The sequence below is a fragment of the Poromitra crassiceps genome (assembly GCF_964638095.1).
Source record: "Poromitra crassiceps genome assembly, chromosome: 8".
In the NCBI taxonomy this organism is placed as follows: domain Eukaryota; kingdom Metazoa; phylum Chordata; class Actinopteri; order Beryciformes; family Melamphaidae; genus Poromitra; species Poromitra crassiceps.
Genome location: NC_139629.1, coordinates 38,353,411 through 38,375,910, shown reverse-complemented (window position 1 = coordinate 38,375,910; position 22,500 = coordinate 38,353,411). Strand labels below are relative to the sequence as shown.

The window sequence follows — 22,500 nt, the reverse complement described above, 5'->3', positions numbered from 1 at the left end:
TCTCTGATGGATATCTGACACGCCTTTAAAACACGCGCTCCCAAAACGCACACATTCTCTGCTGAGGTGCATCGCACACACACCGAGACGCCAAAAGTACCACCAGCACACATTTTCAAGCACATTAACCCACCCACTTAAATCCACACACACACACACGTTCCCGCTGTAAGTATAAACCGCTTCACTCACACACACACACATCGCGCGCATTGAAAAGCCCATTAGTTAGCTTGTTCTTGGCAGAATGGAGGTAGTGTGGACGGGTGGGGGGCTGTAGGAGACCCCCTGCCGCTCTGAGCGTCCTCTTTCCCCAAATGGATCTCTTCACCTACCAACATGTGTTGCCTGGAGACCGCTGAAAGCTTTCTGTTGCAACTCTCTGAGAGGAACTGTCACCGGGTCCCTGTCACGACACGGCACAGCTGGAAGCAGAGCTGAAACACCTGCCGTTACGCCTCTCTGTTTGTCCTCCTCGTCCCTCCCGGTCGTCACCATTTTTTCCAACGGGTCTTTGGGCGCCTCCCGGCGCCCTGCCCGGCCCCTGGAGGGGAGGGGGTCCCTGGAGTGGAGTATGAGCGGGTGCCACTACCCCTCGCCCCCGCCGCCCGAGCGCGAGCGCCGCTACCAGCACAAGGTGTCCCTGGTGGTGCGCTACTTCATGATCCCCTGCAACATCTGCCTGATCCTTCTGGCCACCTCCACGCTGGGCTTCGCCGTGCTCCTCTTCCTCAACAACTGTACGTCTTCTCTGCTTCTACTCACACCCTGTCACTCCTTACTCACACCCTGTCACTCCTTACCCTACTCACACCCTGTCACTCCTTACCCTACTCAGACCCTGTCACTCCTTACTCACACCCTGTCACTCCTTACTCACACCCTGTCACTCCTTACTCACACCCTGTCACTCCTTACCCTACTCACACCCTGTCACTCCTTACTCACACCCTGTCACTCCTTACCCTACTCACACCCTGTCACTCCTTACCCTACTCACACCCTGTCACTCCTTACTCACACCCTGTCACTCCTTACCCTACTCACACCCTGTCACTCTTTACTCACACCCTGTCACTCCTTACCCTACTCACACCCTGTCACTCCTTACTCACACCCTGTCACTCCTTACTCACACCCTGTCACTCCTTACCCTACTCAGACCCTGTCACTCCTTTCCCACGGCGCTGCGCCAGCCAGGGTCAGAGGATGGCAAAGTCAGGACACTCAGTCACTCACGTGTGGATGTTTAGTGGGAACAGGTATAGACGTTTTTGACTTGACAACATCAACATTCTAAATTGCCCCTTGCTTACTTCCTGTTGTCAGTGTGATGCTAATTCAATAGCTGACAGGAAATAAGCTGGGTTTCAAACGGTTCCCTAGCAACACAATTCCGTGAAAAGCGTCTATAGGAAAGTCGTAGAGCGTTGGGATTCAAGGGCTGGGTAGGGGGAGTGGCTAGGGGGATATGGATGGGGGAGGGGTGGGGCAAGGAAGGTGGGGAGGCGAGGGAAAAGGGGGCGTAGCTAGAGATGGGAAGGCGGTAGAGAGTCGGGATTCGAGCGGTGGGTAGGCCGAGTGGCTAGGTGGATGTGGGCGGTGGGGCCGTGGTGCCATGAAGCTGAATGGCCATCGGCCACACCACTGCACCACCGTGGGCTTCAAGGTTTGCGCTTGTTCGGGTTCCGATGCTCGGGTCAAGGTTTGCCAGAAGCCTCCAAGGGCAGCCTTTTGAGATAGGATTCAGAAGGCAGGAAAAAACTGATTTCAGATGCATCGCACATATTTTGTCCTTGCAACAAGTGCCCCCAAAACCCAGCCGTGCTTGACCTCCCCTGACAGTCTTATCTACAGATGAAGTGCGGACATCAGGACAGGAAAAGTCACATCCCATTCTCCCATTCAGTGTCTGTGGGCTTCATACAGCCTCCTATCTCCTCCCAACGCCTGACACTGGCTTTGAACTGTCGGCTTAAGTATTCAATGCAGATTCAATGCTCTTTGTATGGGGAAAGTGACTTTTAGTACAGCAGTACCCCTCCAAATCCCCTCCCCTGAGTTTTAAACCCGAACCTTTTATTTGAAGTAGGGATGGCTCCATTCCACTTTTTCATCTCCGATACTCAAACCGCAACCTTGAGTATCTGCTGATACCGATACCGATCCGATAGCGTCTTTTTCCCTGCTCTTAAACCACGAAGCTGTAAAGACGTTTGTCTGGATGCTGCTGCCGCCCCTCGAAACACTCGCATTGCACAAACTGCACTGGGCTGTTTTGCCTTTTTCTTCCTTGAGCTTAAAATAGCTCCACACAGCTGATGAGATGAGAGTGCTGCTAACAGCTCTTACTCATGCTGTAGCCACTGTTCACGTCATGTGACGCACGCTGTAGCCATTGTTCACGTCACGTGACACACACTGTAGCCACTGTTCACGTCATGTGACGCACGCTGTAGCCACTGTTCACGTCATGTGACACGTCTGTGTGGCTCGTGTCGTGACACATCTGACGTCACGGCATCTCGCTCAAAGTTGAGTTCAACATCGATTAGGGGATAAACGATCACGTCAAAATTAGCGTTATTTAGCCCCCTTCCCGACAAGCTAGGATAACATGGTGGGTACCAATGGATGCGTTGGGTCTTCTAGGTTACTGCACTCTGGCTTTAAAACCCATTTGACTCCCACAAAAATCAGAGTATTGGTAGGTATGCCTCTCGCGGCCCACCTGCAGTACCTTCATGGACCACCAGTGGGCCGCAGCCCACACTGGTTCAGGCTAATGGATCATATCGGATTATACTTGTTCCCCCCCCGATATCCGATCCACTGATTTTGGCCAGTATTGGATCGATACTGATACATAGTTCAAGTTCAAGTTCAAGTTTATTTCTCCATTTGCATTAAAATTTGCATCAAAATGCATTGGAATTTCTTGTTCACAAGCCACACACAAAATATAAGAGCAACACACATAGGACAGTACAAAAAACAAAACAAAAAAAACACGGTAAAACATGGGTACAGTCAGCATGTCGGCTCAGTGCAACCGTTGTAAAAGGAAGAGTATCGGAGTATCGGAGTTGTGGAGCTCGTTGTCTGTTGTCTGTTGTCTTGGCTGCTGGTGGCACTTGTGATTGGATCAATTACAGTTGTTTCCTGCTGGTGGCACTTGTGATTGGATCAATCACACTTGCTTCCTGGCGAGTTTCCTGAGAGTATTTCTGGCAAGAGAGGCACTGTTTGCCTCTGCTTGTCTGTTTTTCTTACCCATCCATGACAGTTTTCCCAGCATGCAGCAGTGCGTTTGCCAGCTGATTGAAACAGGCATCGAGTTAAAGAAAGTTTTCCCCCCACGTGTCACTCAGCAGCTGTTTTCTTCCACCTGACACGTCCCTGCATTTGTTAGTGCTGATGGCCAGTGCTAGGTACACTACACTAAACAGTCTCTCTCTCTCTCTCTCACACCCACTCTCTCTCTCTCTCTCTCTCTCTCTCACTCTCTCTCTCTCTCTCTCTCTCTCTCTCTCTCTCTCTCTCTTGGCCAATTGCCCGATACCGATCTATGTGTGTATTTTTCCCCACCTAATTTCAGAGAACAAGTCTCCTGTAGTGGAATTAACACATTCCCCATTCCGCAATGCTTTTCAAAATGTACACATTCACTGAGCAAAATAAGAAAACTACTTCAAACTGCCACATTTTTATTTATGTAACATTTTCTCTCAAACAGAACTAGAAGTATTTTGTTAAGCATTTATTCAAGCAGCATTGGGGCATAATTAAAGTGTAATTTTATCGGCCTGAAAATGTTTGTTTCGGGTCGATGCTGATATATCAGTTGAAAGCATTTATCGGCCGATGCCGAGCCGTGATGATATCATCATGCATGATGATGATATCATGCATCCATCTGAAAGTGTCTCCGCTCTCCTCCTCCTCTCACTCTGCATCTCTCTGTCTCTCTGTCCTCCTCAGAGAGTGTCGGGTGGGAGTGTGTGAGGGAGGTGTGTGTGTGTGTGTGAGGCAGGTGTGTGTGTGTGTGTGAGGGAGGTGTGTGTGTGTGTGTGTGGAGTGTGTGAGGGAGGTGTGTGTGTGTGGTGTCATTTGTAACCTGGCCATGTTATCGAATCAATTTCAGGCAGACAGATCCTATTAGATTTAAATATAAACTGAGTTAGAGGGGGCCAATCATCACCTCCCGGATGACAAGAGAGAGAGAGAGAGAGAGAGAGAGACAGCAGGAAAGAAAAGGGCGCCGGAGAAAATGATGAAGTGAATATAGTGAGTAATAATAGTGAGTAATAATAGTGACTATTATGCTGCCAAGAGCCTCGCCGTGTGGCCCAGAAGGACCGCTGGAGATGGAGATGGTGGTAGCGCGCGGGGGACGGGGGGATTAGAGGTGTTAGATATGGGGATGGTGGTAGTGGGGCCATGGGGGTGGGTGGAGGGAGTTAGAGGTGTGTTAGATATGGGGATGGTGGTAGTGGGGCCATGGGGGTGGGTGGAGGGAGTTAGAGGTGTGTTAGATATGGGGATGGTGGTAGTGGGGCCGTGGGGGTGGTTGGGGGGAGTTAGAGGTGTTAGATATGGGGATGGTGGTAGTGCGCGGGGGGGGGATTAGAGGTGTTAGATATGGGGATGGTGGTAGTGCGCGGGGGGGGATTAGAGGTGTTAGATATGGGGATGGTGGTAGTGGGGCCGTGGGGGTGGGTGAGGGGAGTTAGAGGTGTTAGATATGGGGATGGTGGTAGTGGGGCTGTGGGGGTGGGTGGGGGGATTTCGAGGTGTTAGATATGGGGATGGTGGTAGTGGGGCTGTGGGGGTGGGTGGGGGGATTTCGAGGTGTTAGATATGGGGATGGTGGTAGTGGGGTCGTGGGGTGGGTGGGGGGATTTAGAGGTGTTAGATATGGGGATGGTGGTAGTGGGGTCGTGGGGGTGGGTGGGGGGAGTTAGAGGTGTTAGATATGGGGATAGTGGTAGTGGGGCCGTGGGGTGGGTAAGAGGGGTTAGATATGGGGATGGTGGTAGTGGGGTCGTGGGGGTGAGTGGGGGGAGTTAGAGGTGTTAGATTAGCAATTTCCATTGTCAGCGCCCAGGTGGAGTGAAGCTAGCCTGCTAAACCAGCCGGTCATATGAACACATTTCATTTTCACACCGTCTGGTCCTCCAGCCCTAGGAGGGTGTTTTCAGATGTCTTAGTTGACATCGTAACCGGCCAATCATGCCGCTGGCAAAACAGTAATGGCTGCCTCCGTGGCTGTCCGCCTTGAGCAGTAACGCCAACGTTCGTCGAGTTTAAACAGCCATAAAGTGCAGTTATTGCAGACATAGACTCAATAACAACAATTAAGCAAGTACAGGAGTATGCAACAGCGGAGAAACGTCGTGCAACGTAACAACTCGGAAACTCGGGTATCATCAAAATGTCCCAGTTTCCCACTCGTAAGACATTGGAAGGGCGTTCATGTGCTCTTAACTCGTACATACTGTATGGTAAACACAATATTTCCGAGGAGAACTTGAATGCAGCAACAGACACACGTTATCATTCTGTAAGAGAGTATATATATCACCCACACGCACGGGGGAAGTGACACGCATACACAGATACACACACACACACATGGCTAAATGTCACAGTCAGACACATATTGATCTGTTGGAGATATCGGGTGACTGATGGTCGTGCGCTGACATTCACACACACACGCAGCCTTGGCCGGCCGGAGAGAGAGAGCGATGGAGAGAGAGCGATGGGGACGGGCGATACGTTTATGTGGAGACCTTATCTTGTCCTTTCGTTATGGAAATGTTGAAGAAATCCTTTCACTTTTGCCCAATGCCTCCCACCTCACGTAGTATGCCTGCCTGTGTATATGCCCTCATGTATAATCTGTGTGAGTGTGTGCATGTGTGTTAAAGCATGTTGATTTACTGTATTGCCAGCAGGGCTGTAGTGGAGGCTAAACACACGTAAACGCTGTTTATGCACCTTTTTAAATACAACATAGCGTTTACTCACCTTTTTATGAAGGTTTATGCACTTGGTATTGTACAATATTTAATCACAGACATCCTCCTTTGTAGCAGCTGTAGACTGAAGCTACTGGTGTCATATGAAACTAGGAGATCTAAGGCTGTAGACTGAAGCTACTGGTGTCATATGAAACTAGGAGATCTAAGGCTGTAGACTGAAGCTACTGGTGTCATATGAAACTAGAAGATCTAAGACTGTAGACTGAAGCTACTGGTGTCATATGAAACTAGAAGACCTATAAGACTGTAGACTGAAGCTACTGGTGTCATATGAAACTAGAAGACCTATAAGACTGTAGACTGAAGCTACTGGTGTCATATGAAACTAGAAGACCTATAAGACTGTAGACTGAAGCTACTGGTGTCATATGAAACTAGGAGATCTAAGGCTGTAGACTGAAGCTACTGGTGTCATATGAAACTAGAAGACCTATAAGACTGTAGACTGAAGCTACTGGTGTCATATGAAACTAGAAGATCTAAGGCTGTAGACTGAAGCTACTGGTGTCATATGAAACTAGGAGATCTAAGGCTGTAGACTGAAGCTACTGGTGTCATATGAAACTAGGAGATATAAGGCTGTAGACTGAAGCTACTGGTGTCATATGAAACTAGGAGATCTAAGGCTGTAGAGTGAAGCTACTGGTGTCATATGAAACTAGGAGATATAAGGCTGTAGACTGAAGCTACTGGTGTCATATGAAACTAGAAGATCTAAGGCTGTAGACTGAAGCTACTGGTGTCATATGAAACTAGAAGATCTAAGGCTGTAGACTGAAGCTACTGGTGTCATATGAAACTAGAAGATCTAAGGCTGTAGACTGAAGCTACTGGTGTCATATGAAACTAGAAGATCTAAGGCTGTAGACTGAAGCTACTGGTGTCATATGAAACTAGGAGATCTAAGGCTGTAGACTGAAGCTACTGGTGTCATATGAAACTAGGAGATCTAAGGCTGTAGACTGAAGCTACTGGTGTCATATGAAACTAGGAGATCTAAGACTGTAGACTGAAGCTACTGGTGTCATATGAAACTAGAAGATCTAAGGCTGTAGACTGAAGCTACTGGTGTCATATGAAACTAGGAGATCTAAGGCTGTAGACTGAAGCTACTGTGTGACACAAAGGACCACAATGGAAACACAAAGGACCACAATGGAAACAAGCCCTTGGGCTTTATTGTGTTTTATTCCTTTTGATCAATATTTTTTGTTGTATTGTCTTGCACAATTCTGCTATTATTGTATCAATAAAGTTATCAATCAATCAATCAATATGAAACTAGGAGAGCTAAGGCATGCATTGGTACCAACCATGTCATGCTAGCTTGACGGGAAGGGAGACCACATTTTGGCGAGGTAAAAAAGTGGGATGGCCATTTCAAGGGTCCCTTGACCTCTCACCTCAAGATAACTAAATGAGAATGGGTTCTATGGGTACCCAACCTGGAGAATGTGGTTCCTCTCTGTTAGAGATTAATAATAATAATAATAATAATATATTTATAGGGATATTATTCAGGTTCAGTTGTTGCTGTTCAGTTTCAGTTGCTAGTCTCACACTGTATCTATCTAGTCTCGTCGACTCAAGTTTATCCACCTTGTTTATAACGCCGTGAGAGCAGCCACAGACATTTATAGTTGACTCACCTTTTGATTTACACTACATCCCTGTATGCCAGACAGGATGTACACTACATCCCTGTATGCCAGACAGGATGTACACTACATCCCTGTATGCCAGACAGGATGTACACTACATCCCTGTATGCCAGACAGGATGTACACTACATCCCTGTATGCCAGACAGGATGTACACTACATCCCTGTATGCCAGACAGGATGTACACTACATCCCTGTATGCCAGACAGGATGTACACGCTGTTTACATCCCTGTATGCCAGACAGGATGTACACGCTGTTTACATCCCTGTATGCCAGACAGGATGTACACGCTTTTTGTAATGTCTGCTTCTGTGGCATGTTCATGTATGCTCACGGACACTTATACACAGCAGAAACTCTTCCATATCCACCCGCACGCCAATTTTTTGTTCCCTGGCTGGTTGTATATATTTCTTTAAAATCCCCCCAGATGGAAATCCGTTACCGTCATGACTGACTGGGAAACAGCTTCCACAGACACTTCATTATTCACCTCGAGCAGCAGCCTCTCCTCTCCTCTCCTCTCCATTCCTCTCCCCTCCTCTCTCCTCTCCTCTCCCCTCCCCTCCTCTCCTCTCCTCTCCTCTCCTCTCCTCTCCTCCCCTCTCCTCTCTCCTCTTCCCTCCTCTCTCCTCGCCTCTCCTCTCCTCTCTGTCTCTCTCTCTCTCTCCCAAGCCCCGGCTGTTGACAATCAATTTGAAGTGAGCCTAAATTTAAACTGGGCTGTGGCGCTGGATGCCGACGGGTAGCGAGCGGATCGCGGGAGTCCCGAGAAAGGCTTCGCTGCTTCGGTGACGGAGCCGGAAAAATGTGTTAGCGCGCTAACTGATGAGATGTGTTTTATCTTCCTCATTATCCCACCCCTCACCATGCAGACGGGCTGGATGATCTGTGTGTGTGTGTGTGTGTGTGTGTGTGTGTGTGTGTGTGTGTGTGTGTGTGTGTGTGTGTGTGTGTGCGTGCGTGCGTGCGTGCGTGTGTGCGCGCGCGCGCGCGCGTACGTGCATGTACGTGTGTGTGTGTTGGCAGCAGGCAGCACTGACAGCTCACCGGGGTTCTGCTTAGTGTGTCAGACAGGCTAGTTGGCTGCAAGAGTACAGATGGTTGTGTGTGTTGTGTTGTGTATTGTTCACAACACAATGACCAAAGTCACCCATGATGAGTCTAAATCATGTTTACATCATATTGATACGATAGGAACTAGGGATGTCAATCGATAACCGTTTAACCGATAACCGACCGTTTAAACATTAACCGATGAATACTATCAGTCAATCAGTTAAACAAAAGTTAACCTTACCCCAAGTAATTAAAGAAAAGTTGAAAAGAAGGTGGAGAGGAGGACTTCCATTCCTTCAGAATTAGTTTCTTGGTAACAGTCATCCCCTGTGTCAGAGATTGTTGCACGGCCGTTGGGAGGAGCAAAGAGGATTCGGAGCAGCCGAAGATGGCGAGTTCCACCTCCGGTTGAAGGGTTATTCTGTAGGCCTTAGAGTACCAGTCAAATATTTTGGCCCAGAATCCGGACAGTGAAGGGCAAAACCAAAAAGCATGGGACAGTGTGCCCTCTGACACCCGACACCTATCACATACTGGTGAGACAGAATGATATATCTTATGTGTAACCTATGCTTGGAGTAATGAAGACGGTGAGCAACTTTAAATTGCATCAGCTGGTGTCTGCTATTAACTGAGCAGAGCTGGACCACAGACAGACTCCTGTCCCATATGATTTCAGATAGATCAACACCAAGTTCCTCCGGCCACGCCTCCTCTCAGTGGGGCCCTTAATGCATCGGCTGACTCCCTTAATGCAGGAAATGCAAAGGCCTAATGCAAAAAAAAGACAAGACCGTTGGGAATGTCAACATTTTCAAGTCATGAACTCAAAGTGTTCCGAAAGTGTCTACTTACCATGTCATGAATAGCACATGAGGGGGCGTTCATATGGACTCATGTAAACACCGTAAACACCACCCCATTTGAAGGCAACAATTATGTCCTCATCACTTAACTGACCAATGGGAGAGCTGTGTATTCCAATAAGCTTTTTGTTCTATTAAGCCCATCAACAAAGTCACCCACTGTGCTCCCATGAAGAATACAAGAAGAATCCAATCCAATCATATCCTCTTCCTCCCCATCATCTCTATTTCTATCATACAATTTGACATTGACCCATTTTCATTGCTTGCTCAGGTTTGACTCAAGTCAAGTCTCCTTACTTTCTAGCGTCAGCGTGTCAAAACGGCGAAGGATTCCTGTTTCTCCCCCGAGTGCTACTCCAGATTCAATCATTTGACACTCCGGGTCTTGTTTTACGCTTCCCAGAACCCAACAGTATGATGTCATCGTCCACAGGGTGTTCAGCAGGAGAGCAGCATGATGTCATTTGATATATGAGAGAGAAAACATCTGAACGATTGTACATGTGGTGCGGGCCGGGGGGGCGAGAAAACTCAAAACGAAAATGGGATAGGAGTCATTATGCTCACTGATGTGTGTAATCACACAAATGTTAATTCAAATGTTATCTCACACTTTTCGAGCCAAAATATGTGGAGCCTTCCCCCTTTGTTGGCACGTCTGTGGAAGCTGCGTGGATATGAAATGTCTGTGGCAGCTGTGTGGATATGAAAGTGGTGTGGTGTGGCATGTCTGTGGAAGCTGTGTGGATATGAAAGTGGTGTGGCATGTCTGTGGAAGCTGTGTGGATATGAAAGTGGTGTGGCATGTCTGTGGAAGCTGTGTGGATATGAAAGTGGTGTGGCATGTCTGTGGAAGCTGTGTGGATATGAAAGTGGTGTGGCATGTCTGTGGAAGCTGTGTGGATATGAAAGTGGTGTGGCATGTCTGTGGAAGCTGTGTGGATATGAAAGTGGTGTGGCATGTCTGTGGAAGCTGTGTGGATATGAAAGTGGTGTGGCATGTCTGTGGAAGCTGTGTGGATATGAAAGTGGTGTGGCATGTCTGTGGAAGCTGTGTGGATATGAAAGTGGTGTGGCATGTCTGTGGAAGCTGTGTGGATATGAAAGTGGTGTGGCATGTCTGTGGAAGCTGTGTGGATATGAAAGTGGTGTGGCATGTCTGTGGCAGCTGTGTGGATATGAAAGTGGTGTGGCATGTCTGTGGAAGCTGTGTGGATATGAAAGTGGTGTGGCATGTCTGTGGAAGCTGTGTGGATATGAAAGTGGTGTGGCATGTCTGTGGCAGCTGTGTGGATATGAAAGTGGTGTGGCATGTCTGTGGAAGCTGTGTGGATATGAAAGTGGTGTGGTGTGGCATGTCTGTGGCAGCTGCGTGGATATGAAAGAGATGTGGTGTAGAACGTCTGTGGCAGCTGTGTGGATAGGAAAGAGATGCGGTGTGGAACGTCTGTGGCAGCTGCGTGGATATGAAAGAGATGTGGTGTGGCACGTCTGTGGCAGCTGCGTGGATATGAAAGCGGTGTGGTGTGGCACGTCTGTGGCAGCTGCGTGGATATGAAAGCGGTGTGGTGTGGAACGTCTGTGGCAGCTGCGTGGATATGAAAGCGGTGTGGTGTGGAACGTCTGTGGCAGCTGCGTGGATATGAAAGAGATGTGGTGTGGCACGTCTGTGGCACCTGCACGGTGTGGCACGTCTGTGGCAGCTGTGTGCGTGGATATGAAAGCGATGCGATGTGGTTTGGGATAGGGAGGGAGAAGCGTAGAAGGAAACGGTGAATGACAAAACAATGATGATAGCGCTATCGCTGAGATGTAGCCCTGCTGCTTAGCCGGGCCGGGCTCCTCCAGGGCTCAGACAGCACATTACAATGTGTTAGATAGAAACAGCCAAGCCTGCGAGAGACACTGTGTCTTTCTCTTATTCCCTTTTTTCTAGCAACTCAATTACTTGGCCTCGGCCCCTGGGAAGTTTCTTACTAAAACACTATTTCTCTCTCTCCCTCTCTCCCTCCCTCCCTCCCTTTTATCTCTTGCAGACAAACCCCCCCACTTCACGCCGGCGCAGCCTCCCGATGGTAAGTCCCCTGTGGATTCTCTCCGCTCAGCTTCTCTGACCGCTGCTGTTTTGGGGGGTCCCACAGGCAAATAATGACCTCAGAGCCTGGATCCCCCCCCCCCCCCCCCTTGCCTTTGAAGCGGGCAGCCATCATCAGCTCTGGCTGCTTTAGCGCTGCTTGGGTATGGCAGGCACGTGGCCAGGTGTAGGGCTCTTTGATGTGCCAGGGATCTTTTCATGACCCGTTAGTCTCGCAGCATCACATCCTTAGGATAGGGTCTCATAGGTTAATCCTCCCCCTCCCTCATTCCCTTACTTTTAGGCTGTGAGGGAATGTGGGCCAGGGGGGGGCACAGAGCAGCCCCCCATCACCCAGCCTTGTTATCCACATGTTCTGCTGCCAATCCCGTAGTAGATGGACATCTTTGTAGTGGGTGTTGCATTGTCTCGGTTGTTTTCCGGCCCAGTAACCTGCGCCGTTAATTAAAAAACAAAACAATTTATTGGCCAAACGGTGGATCTCTGGCAAGCTTTTAATTGGAGGGAAACAGCTGTTTTTCAAGCTGCTATCATGAATATGTATCAGAGGCAGCGCAGTGGGAGATGGACTTTGCTGTGTGTGTTTTTGGCTGACAGACAGGCAGACGGGGGAGGATGGACTCCCTGCTAGTTGTGGAGGTGTTGCGTCATCCCTCCAGTGTGTCAGCGCTACAGAGCCAGAGGTTCTGAGAAAACATGAGGAGAGAGAGAAGGGCTCTAATGTCCCCAGCCAGCCGTTGCTGGGGACAAAAAGGCCCGCTGGGGGCTTGCTGAATCTGTTCCTCATAATTGCTCAATCAGTCGCCCCATAGGCCAGAAGCTGTTTGGGGGACACACACACGCACACACACACACACACACACACACACACACGCACACACACACACACACACACACCGCTTCAAAACAACCCTGTGTCTGTCTTTCTGTCTGTCTGTCTGTCTGTCTGTCTGTCTGTCTGTCTGTCTGTCTGTCTGTCTGTGAGTGTGTGAGCAGAATGTGTTTGTGATCAGGCTGAATCTTTCAGGAAGTGTAAAGAGCACACCTGAAGGTGACCTAACACCAGATGTTTGAATTAGCTAAGTAGGGCAATTCCCTAATGACCTAATGATTGCTCTAATTACCTAATGATGCGATTACCTAAAGATGATGTCATCGGTGAGTGACATCATCTCTGAGTGCTCGAGTGACTTCGTCAATTCTCTATATAAGAGATATCATTTATAAATGTTTTATTGTTTTGCCCTCATTGCTCTTTTATATATATCCTAATTCCTTCGTCTTAATGGTTTTTAACTCTACTGTTTGTTATGTTGTAAAGTGCTTTGAGTTCTTGAAAAGCACTATATAAATTGTATGTATTATTATTATTATTATAATTATTATTATTTATATCATCAGTGATTTATGAGGGATTTGAGTGTGTGTCCCGGAGGCTTTGACCACTGTGTTCCCGACCCGGGGGGGAGGGGTCTAACTCCCACGTCTCCACTAGTGTATGAAATGAGAGGCGGTGTTGTATGGGGAGTGTGATTGTCACAGTCAGAGAAGATACAGCGTCGGGGAGATGGCAGCCGCGGTCGCTCGGCTTCAGAAAGTAATTGAGCTAGATTGGAGCGTTTCTCAACTCAGCCTCATCACACTTGAGGAGTGTGTGACACATCTCTTTTGATTGCAGCCGCGGCACAAATGTACAGCAGCTATTTGTTTGTGTTTTAATGACAGGTGGAATTGCTTTGACAAACGATCGTATCTCTCAAAGACGTCCCTATTTGCTTCTGAAAACAAACGCAGCCGTAGAGCTGCTCGGGTGTCTTCTGGGAACATGAGAAACAGTAGGTAGTCATTGAAGCGCCGGCCCATTTCTGTCCTCCCTTCAAGTTCCCCTCCTAAAGAGGAAATGTCTGCTTATCGATTGAGCCAGTCCTTTTTCCATGTTTGAAAGTTTTCGCTGTGTGAAGGGCACAGTTTGTTTCTGCACTACTCAACCATTTAAAAGCTGCTGCTAGTTCTTAATTACATTTCCAATAGTTCTGTAGGCTTTCCATCAGCTGCTGCCTATGCTTTTTTTTAATGTGCCAAGCAAGACATAAAGGCAAAGGCTCCAATCAGCAGGCTAAGCCGGCCCAAAGGGACAGACTTTCTCCGGATCATTTAGTGCCGGAGAGATTAGTGGGACAATTAGCGATGGCCCAAATACGACAGTAGACCCCTTTTCTGAAGATGTATGGTGGGTGGGGTGGCACTGCCGGGGGGCGGCGAGAGGGGCTGTTTAGAAGATGCTAGGCTAGCAGAAGGCTGATATCACCCCACCATTAGTCAAAATGTGTTCCACAGAGCAGAGGGCTTGTTCTACTGAACGTGTCCTCTGCTCCAAGGACGCTCCTCTCCCAGATCCTTAATTACAGAAAAGAGTCTGCATATTGAAGCAGCCTGGCTCACCTCTGAGCTAAAGAGTCTGCATGTTGAAGCAGCCTGAGTTGAACTGGCCTTGATGAGTTGTCCCAGGGTATCGGCGGGGTCTTGAAAAGTGTTAAAAATTTGATCAATCATTTTAGGGAAAATCAAAGCGCTCAAAAAGTGTTAATCACCAGTTGATGAGGTATTACGTTTTGTAGCTGATTGTGTTAAATGGGCATATATTGTCTCATATCAATCGCAGACCACTGAATTGAATCAAAATCGTGGCACACTTTGTGGTATCAGCAAATATCGTATCTTTGTCCAAAGAATCTATATCCACGGTATATCGTGATGAAACTTGTGATTTACACCCCTATCGCTGATGTGATGAAAGTGCCGTTGAGGTCTTAAAACATGTTGAAAAGTTCTTCAAAAGGTATTAATAGGTATTGAATTTCACTTCAGGATTCCTGCATATTGTGTACCCGATGTCCTTATTAGCGTGATGAGATCCTCCCCAAAGTAAAGGAGTTTGTTCTGCAAATCAGCATCTGGCGGCACGCTTGGAGAATGCAGGTTCTGCATAATGAACGTCTTGTAATCAGCAGTCCAAACAGACAAAGTCACAAAGCACTCTTTAATTAGTCTCTTTCTTTCAAGGCTCAAAGCAGCAGTAGCTCAGCTCAGGCCACACTCATTATTGCCTGTCCTGTCCTCTCCTGATAATAAGACCGTTGCTTCAGAGTCGAGGAGGCGTTCTCACAGCGGAAATGGCTGAGCGGGTTTGTCACATCGATATAACGTAATGTTATTTTACCGTTATAAATATCAACAACTAGCCAACAGATTCATGGAAACAGCATGACTCGAAATGGCCGACCATGACATCAATCTGGTCATTCAGTGGCATTTTATTGCCACATGAGTAACGTAGCGCACAGAGCTAACAGGTAACGCCAGCTTTCTTCTTCTCTCGGTTTATAGGCGGGTCGCTGACACCTTCAAGGTGCTTACCGCCACCTTCTGTACAAGCAGGTTACGTGTACATGCAACGGACATACATCTATCCATTTTATAATTCTGTGCATTTTCTGACTGATCAGTGTGGCCACGGCCTTAGGCATTGCCCTCACAAACGGAGCTACGAGCTAACCCCTTGGTTGACACTGAACAGTGCTTCATGACAGTGACTCTTGGCCCCAGTTCTCAGTGTCCCTGTCCAAACAAAACAGAGAGTTTGTCCAGTGGTTAAGAACATAGGAAGGAGGGGTCAGCAGCACTCCATACAATCTCTGAGTAGCTTCTGATCAGCACTCCATACAATCTCTGAGTAGCTACTGATCAGCACTCCATACAATCTCTGAGTAGCTTCTGATCAGCACTCCATACAATCTCTGAGTAGCTTCTCATTATCTCTGTTGATTTGAGTCAATGCCAAAGAGGCTTTCTGATATTTACACCTTCATGTTTGAACGGGATGTTGTAACTCGACAAGGACCCAGAATGAGTGCACTTCTTGCACTCTGCCTCAAGGCCTCCCGGGTGCAAATAAGAGATTTGTTGTTTCACCCCCATTATAACCGTAGGTGTCCAAATATGGGTGAAACCAAATCCAAAATAGGGCAGAAACGGGAAAGAAAGGAAGTGAAATGGGAGAAGCTAAGCCATAGACAGTGCAGGTAGTCTCCCGTGACTGTGGCGTGTCTCCAGCACACCCAGCGGTAACCAACACATTCGGCGCAAATCTCTTCAATTTGGCATTTGTCAGCGAGAGTGTTCCCCAGAGCACCTCCCTCCGCCAGCAGACATGACAAAAAGGCTGAACCCAAATGTGATTTGAGAGGACTGAGGGACGCTTGGAAGAAAGCGCTGCCGGGCTCACTTACACTTAGAGAACGCCACTTCTTTCCCAAGACTGTTTGTCAGCTCGGAAAGAATACGCACAACAAACTAGCGCTCTCCAGCTGTTACCACTTCAGATTAGAATACAGTAACAAACTAACACTCTCCACCAGTTACCCCTTCAGATTAGAATACAGTAACAAACCAGCACTCTCCACCAGTTACCCCTTCAGATTAGAATACAGTAACAAACTAACACTCTCCACCAGTTACCCCTTCAGATTAGAATACAGTAACAAACTAGCATTCTCCACCAGTTACCCCTTCAGATTAGAATACAGTAACAAACTAACACTCTCCACCAGTTACCCCTTCAGATTAGAATACAGTAACAAACCAGCACTCTCCAGCCGTTACCCTTCAGATTAGAATACAGTAACAAACTAGCACTCTCCACCAGTTACCCCTTCAGATTAGAATACAGTAACAAACTAACACTCTCCACCAGTTACCCCTTCAGATTAGAATACAGTAACAAACCAGCACTCTCCACCAGTTACCCCTTCAGATTAGAATACAATAACAAACTAACACTCTCCACCAGTTACCCCTTCAGATTAGAATACAGTAACAAACCAGCACTCTCCAGCCATTACCCCTTCAGATTAGAATACAGTAAGAAACTAACACTCTCCACCAGTTACCCCTTCAGATTAGAATACAGTAACAAACCAGCACTCTCCACCAGTTACCCCTTCAGATTAGAATACAGTAACAAACTAACACTCTCCACCAGTTACCCCTTCAGATTAGAATACAGTAACAAACCAGCACTCTCCACCAGTTACCCCTTCAGATTAGAATACAGTAACAAACCAGCACTCTCCACCAGTTACCCCTTCAGATTAGAATACAGTAACAAACCAGCACTCTCCACCAGTTACCCCTTCAGATTAGAATACAGTAACAAACCAGCACTCTCCACCAGTTACCCCTTCAGATTAGAATACAGTAACAAACTAACACTCTCCACCAGTTACCCCTTCAGATTAGAATACAGTAACAAACTAGCATTCTCCAGCCGTTACCCCTTCAGATTAGAATACAGTAACAAACCAGCACTCTCCACCAGTTACCCCTTCAGATTAGAATACAGTAACAAACTAACACTCTCCACCAGTTACCCCTTCAGATTAGAATACAGTAACAAACCACCACTCTCCACCCGTTACCCCTTCAGATTAGAATACAGTAACAAACCAGCATTCTCCACCAGTTACCCCTTCAGATTTGGGGGAAAGAGAAGGCCCAAACAGTCACTGGTGCTGTTGTAATTTATTCTTTCCCTGTGTTCTCAGCAGTAAGCCTTACTCGGAGAGAGCCAGAATTAATTATGACTCGTCGCCATATCTTAATTAAATCTTTTCACATCATAGATTTCACACAACAGAGGCGAAATATCTAGCTCATCTCTTTGGCAGGGATGGGGGGGCTGGGCTGAAAACGTCTCACATCAAGATTTCAAAGGTGCGCCATGAAGTTGCCCCTCCAGGACTAGGATTTTACAGATGACTTGTCATGTCCGGCTCTGAACAAAAAGCAAAGGGGGGGTTGTGGGGGGTGGGGGTGGTATGGGGTTGGGGGTTGTTAGGTGGTGTGGGTGGGAGGTGGTGTGAGGGGTGGGGATGGTGTGAGGGGTGGGGGTGGGAGGTGGTGTGGGTGGGGGGTGTGTGGGGGGTGGGGATGGTGGGAGGTGGTGTGGGTGGGGATGGTGTGAGGGGTGTGTGTGGGGGGTGGGAGGTGGGGTGTGTGGGGGATATATGGGGGTGGGAGGTGGAGTGGGTGGGGGGTGTGTGGGGGGTGGGAGGTGGTGTGGGTGGGGGGTGTGTGGGGGGTGGGAGCGGGGAGGACGCAGCCTTGACGCTATCAAGCCTAAGTTTGCTGCCCTTCTAAAGTACACAGAGCTTTTCCAGATGCACAGCTGAACTCTGAGCCTCTCTGGCTCTTTGTATCTGTGAACTCAGCATAATGCTGACGTGAGCATCCTGCTCAGTGAGTGCTGTACTTTTCACAAGCAGACGGGAAAGGGAACGCAATTAGCAAGGGGCAGACTTAGTTATTTGGGGGCCCTTAAGGCAACCATGGGCCCCCTGAATCTACTCTCCCCCTCTCTCGCCTTTTAATCCATCATTTCTATCTATATATATATACATTTTGGTCTCGGTAACTAATGCAAGGACAATGAGCTTAGCATCAAGGGGTAAAGTCTCGCTAGAAGTTGTATAACCTGACAGACTAGTCATGGTGGTCATGACTCACGATGAAATAATTGTAACAAGAAGAGGAGTGTAAATGTAGTAAATGTATAAATGAGTTTACGTTAGTTGTATTCTGTATTCTACCTACAATACAGACAGTCTGTTATGTCTCTACCTACAATACAGACAGTCTGTTATGTCTCTACCTACAATACAGACAGTCTGTTATGTCTACCTACAATACAGACAGTCTGTTATGTTTCTACCTACAATACAGACAGTCTGTTATGTCTCTACCTACAATACAGACAGTCTGTTATGTCTCTACCTACAATACAGACAGTCTGTTATGTCTCTACCTACAATACAGACAGTCTGTTATGTCTACCTACAATACAGACAGTCTGTTATGTTTCTACCTACAATACAGACAGTCTGTTATGTCTCTACCTACAATACAGACAGTCTGTTATGTCTCTACCTACAATACAGACAGTCTGTTATGTCTACCTACAATACAGACAGTCTGTTATGTCTCTACCTACAATACAGACAGTCTGTTATGTTTCTACCTACAATACAGACAGTCTGTTATGTCTCTACCTACAATACAGCCAGTCTGTTACGTCTCTACCTACAACACAGACAGTCTGTTATGTTTCTACCTACAATACAGACAGTCTGTTATGTCTCTACCTACAATACAGACAGTCTGTTATGTCTCTACCTACAATACAGACAGTCTGTTATGTCTCTACCTACAATACAAACAGTCTGTTATGTCTCTACCTACAATACAGACAGTCTGTTATGTCTCTACCTACAATACAGACAGTCTGTTATGTCTCTACCTACAATACAGCCAGTCTGTTATGTCTCTACCTACAACACAGACAGTCTGTTATGTTTCTACCTACAACACAGACAGTCTGTTATGTTTCTACCTACAATACAGACAGTCTGTTATGTCTCTACCTACAATACAGACAGTCTGTTATGTCTCTACCTACAATACAGTCTGTTATGTCTCTACCTACAATACAGACAGTCTGTTATGTCTCTACCTACAATACAGACAGTCTGTTATGTCTCTACCTACAATACAGACAGTCTGTTATGTCTCTACCTACAATACAGACAGTCTGTTATGTCTCTACCTACAATACAGACAGTCTGTTATGTCTCTACCTACAATACAGACAGTCATGGAGTTCTGGACTAAATCATTATCTGACAATAAAAATATTCTCTGATTTGGGTCTGAGAGACAAAATCTCTTCAAATGTAGGTCCGTGGATCTAATGTGGACTAACTGAGTGGTCTCAGTACAGTAGGTCCGTGGATCTAATGTGGACTAACTGAGTGGTCTCAGTAGGTCCGTGGATCTAATGTGGACTAACTGAGTGGTCTCAGTGCTACAGAGTCAATATTGTTGAGGCTGCCAGGCGAGGCAGGTTTGTTCGGATCGGCCCCCGGCTGTGAGGTGACCTCAGCAGAGCGGTCGATGTCGGTCATGTCAGGACGTGGGACTTTGGAAGGATCAGCGGTTGTTTGATAGGGGCGGATAGTGAACCCGGCTATCTGGGGCCGCGTATCTGGAAGCTGTCAACCAGCATTCCCCCTCGCCATGTCTGATTGGCTGTGTTTCCTTGAAGCCATGTGGAGACTTGATCCCTGATCTGTGGAGCAACAACAGCAAAAACAGCCTTCAAAGTCCAAGTCAGAAGCAGGTTAACGATCAGAATGTCAAACCTGCCACGGATCACATTCAAACCCAGCTACTTTTATGCCTCCACCAGCGATAGCCAGGCCAGAGGCATTATGGAGTCGGGTTGTCTGTACGTACGTCTGTACGTCTGCGGTCGTTCTAGTTAGAGCAACAGAATGCAGCTCATATTTTACATGCAATATTCATAAACCTACCTCCGTACTGATGGAACGCACCTCTGTGAAGGGACCTCCATGGCCGATAGCTTGGTCGTTACCTCGTTACCTGCACGCTAAACTCACCCAAAAATAAACACCCACAAAAGAACGGCGTGCCGCAGTCTTTGAAATGAGATAGAAGGAATGGCATAAACAAACCCGATCGACAGTATGAATCTTAGCGAGCTAATTAATGGTTTTGGAGCCGCTTATTGAAAGCCCTTATCGCTTGGTGTGCCTCACATAGGGACAGATTAAGGTTATTTGCCAACCCCCCCCCCCCCCCCCCCCCCGTCTCTGCTGTCTCAGCCTCCCTCCCTCTCTGCCCACACCCCTCCCTCTCTGCCCCCCCCCCTCCGTTTCTATCATATATTGGAGTAATTAGTCTGCAGCATGGCCTAATGTGGCTGTAAATTAGCTCTGTGTTGTTAGCATGTCCGCGGCGGCGGGGGCCATTCAGAGCCACTGAAAGGCCATGTTGCTCGTTCTCTTTCATTAACACCGTTATTTAAAATGGAGTGACTCACTCATTGTTCCACTTAAAGCCATGATGGGCAGACAGACGCTAATCTAATTGTTGGGTGGTGTTCTCAGAAAATAACCACGTTGGGAAATGTAACGAGCGCGGCGGCGCTGTTGCAGAATCATATTGCATTGTGATATGGTGCTATTAGCCCAGCCCTCCATCACACTTACTGTAGAGGAGCCCACGTTGTTTCCTAAGAAGCCAAACATTCGTCTGGATTTAAGAAGCCAAACATTCATCTGGATCTAAGAAGCCAAACATTCATCTGGATCGAAAAATACATGTTGATGTTATCTGAAATTACATTATATTAAAAGGAATGATATTTTCGAGACATTTTACATTCTAAATCTAAAATACAATTTTCAAAATAATGAAAACACTATACTCTTTTATCTAACAGTAATTTTATTATTAGATTTCGAACATATTTAAAGGGAAATACACCTTACTTTTGGACATTCCTATATCACGTGTGAATATAGTCTGTCGCTGGTTTATCATAAGGGCAAAATGAGCAATTAAGAGATTATTTTATGAAGTATTTTAATTTGAAGGAGTTTGTTAGAAGCTGTCTCTGCTTCCTGCAGAGGCTACAGAGGGCTGTTGTCAGTCAGGAGGTCAGTGCTCTCTCTTTCCTCTTCAACATTTCACCCCTCACCTCTCGGCCAGCAACACTGTTTACTGATTGGAGTTGAACCCAGGGAAGGCACGCACACGCACACACACACACACACACACACACACACACACACACACACACACACACACACACACACACACACACACACACACACACACACACACACACACACACACACACACACACACACACACACACACACCACGCACACAGGGTGAGGTGAAGCAAAGTTCTCTGAGTGAAACAAACCAAGGGACAACCTCCAGCCATGAAAAATAAGGCCATTGCGGAGGTGCCTTAAACCTGCACTCTTTCACATGGCCAGCAGGCGACTCCACTGGCTGCAAAAAGAAGTCTGATATAAAGTCAAAGGGAAAAATGACCCTACTTCTCACTTGATTTATGACCTCAGTAAACACTTTGCTAATGCGTTTATGTCTCAATCACTAGTTTCAGGTCTTCTTCAACACAGCATGATGTTCATTTAGTCAATGATGCTCCCATTTAGAGTCAAATAGATGATAAAGCAGACTATGTTTTGGGGTGTGATTGACAGGTTGCCTGTCCAATGCTCACACAGCTCGCCGATCGTGGACCAATAGCAGGTGGCGCTACAGCTCTGTGAGAAACCCCTAGTCTCACGCGAGCTGCTTCTGGCTCCAAATAAAAAACCAAGATGGTCGACGGTCAAAACGCCAAACTCAAGGCTTCACAAACCAATGGGTGACATCAAGGTGACATCATGGTGGCATCATGGTGACATCATGGTGGCATCATGGTGACATCATGGTGATATCATGGTGACATCATGGTGGCTACGTCCATATTTGTTCTCTTTCTCTAGTTTGGAGTAGTTGTTTACAGTAGTGTGTATGTGTGTTTGTATGTATGTGTGCGTTTGTGCCATATTGTTGGAGGTTGTCAGGGCGACCAGATGGTCAAGCTGTGAAGCGGTACATGACATCCCAGTAAAGCCCGGTGTCGTCATGCTGGGAACCAGTCCATTCACTGGTAACGCAGTGGTCCATCTGCACCTCCCTGTTAACACACACACACACACACACACACACACACACACACACACACACACACACACACACACACACACACACACACACACACACTGTTAACACACACACCCACAATTAACACACACAGTGGGTACAT

At 47.2% G+C, this 22,500-nt stretch overlaps 1 protein-coding gene across 1 annotated transcript in view; it reads left to right on the top strand.

Annotated features, from left to right (window-relative positions):
• The window catches only part of agrn (agrin), a 359,236-nt gene that overhangs the window by 147,042 nt on the left and 189,694 nt on the right, over positions 1-22,500 (top strand). Inside the window, exon 3 of the mRNA XM_083641207.1 lies at positions 11,677-11,715. Coding sequence (XP_083497333.1) covers positions 11,677-11,715 — 39 coding nt within the window. The remainder of the gene's footprint in view (positions 1-11,676; positions 11,716-22,500) is intronic.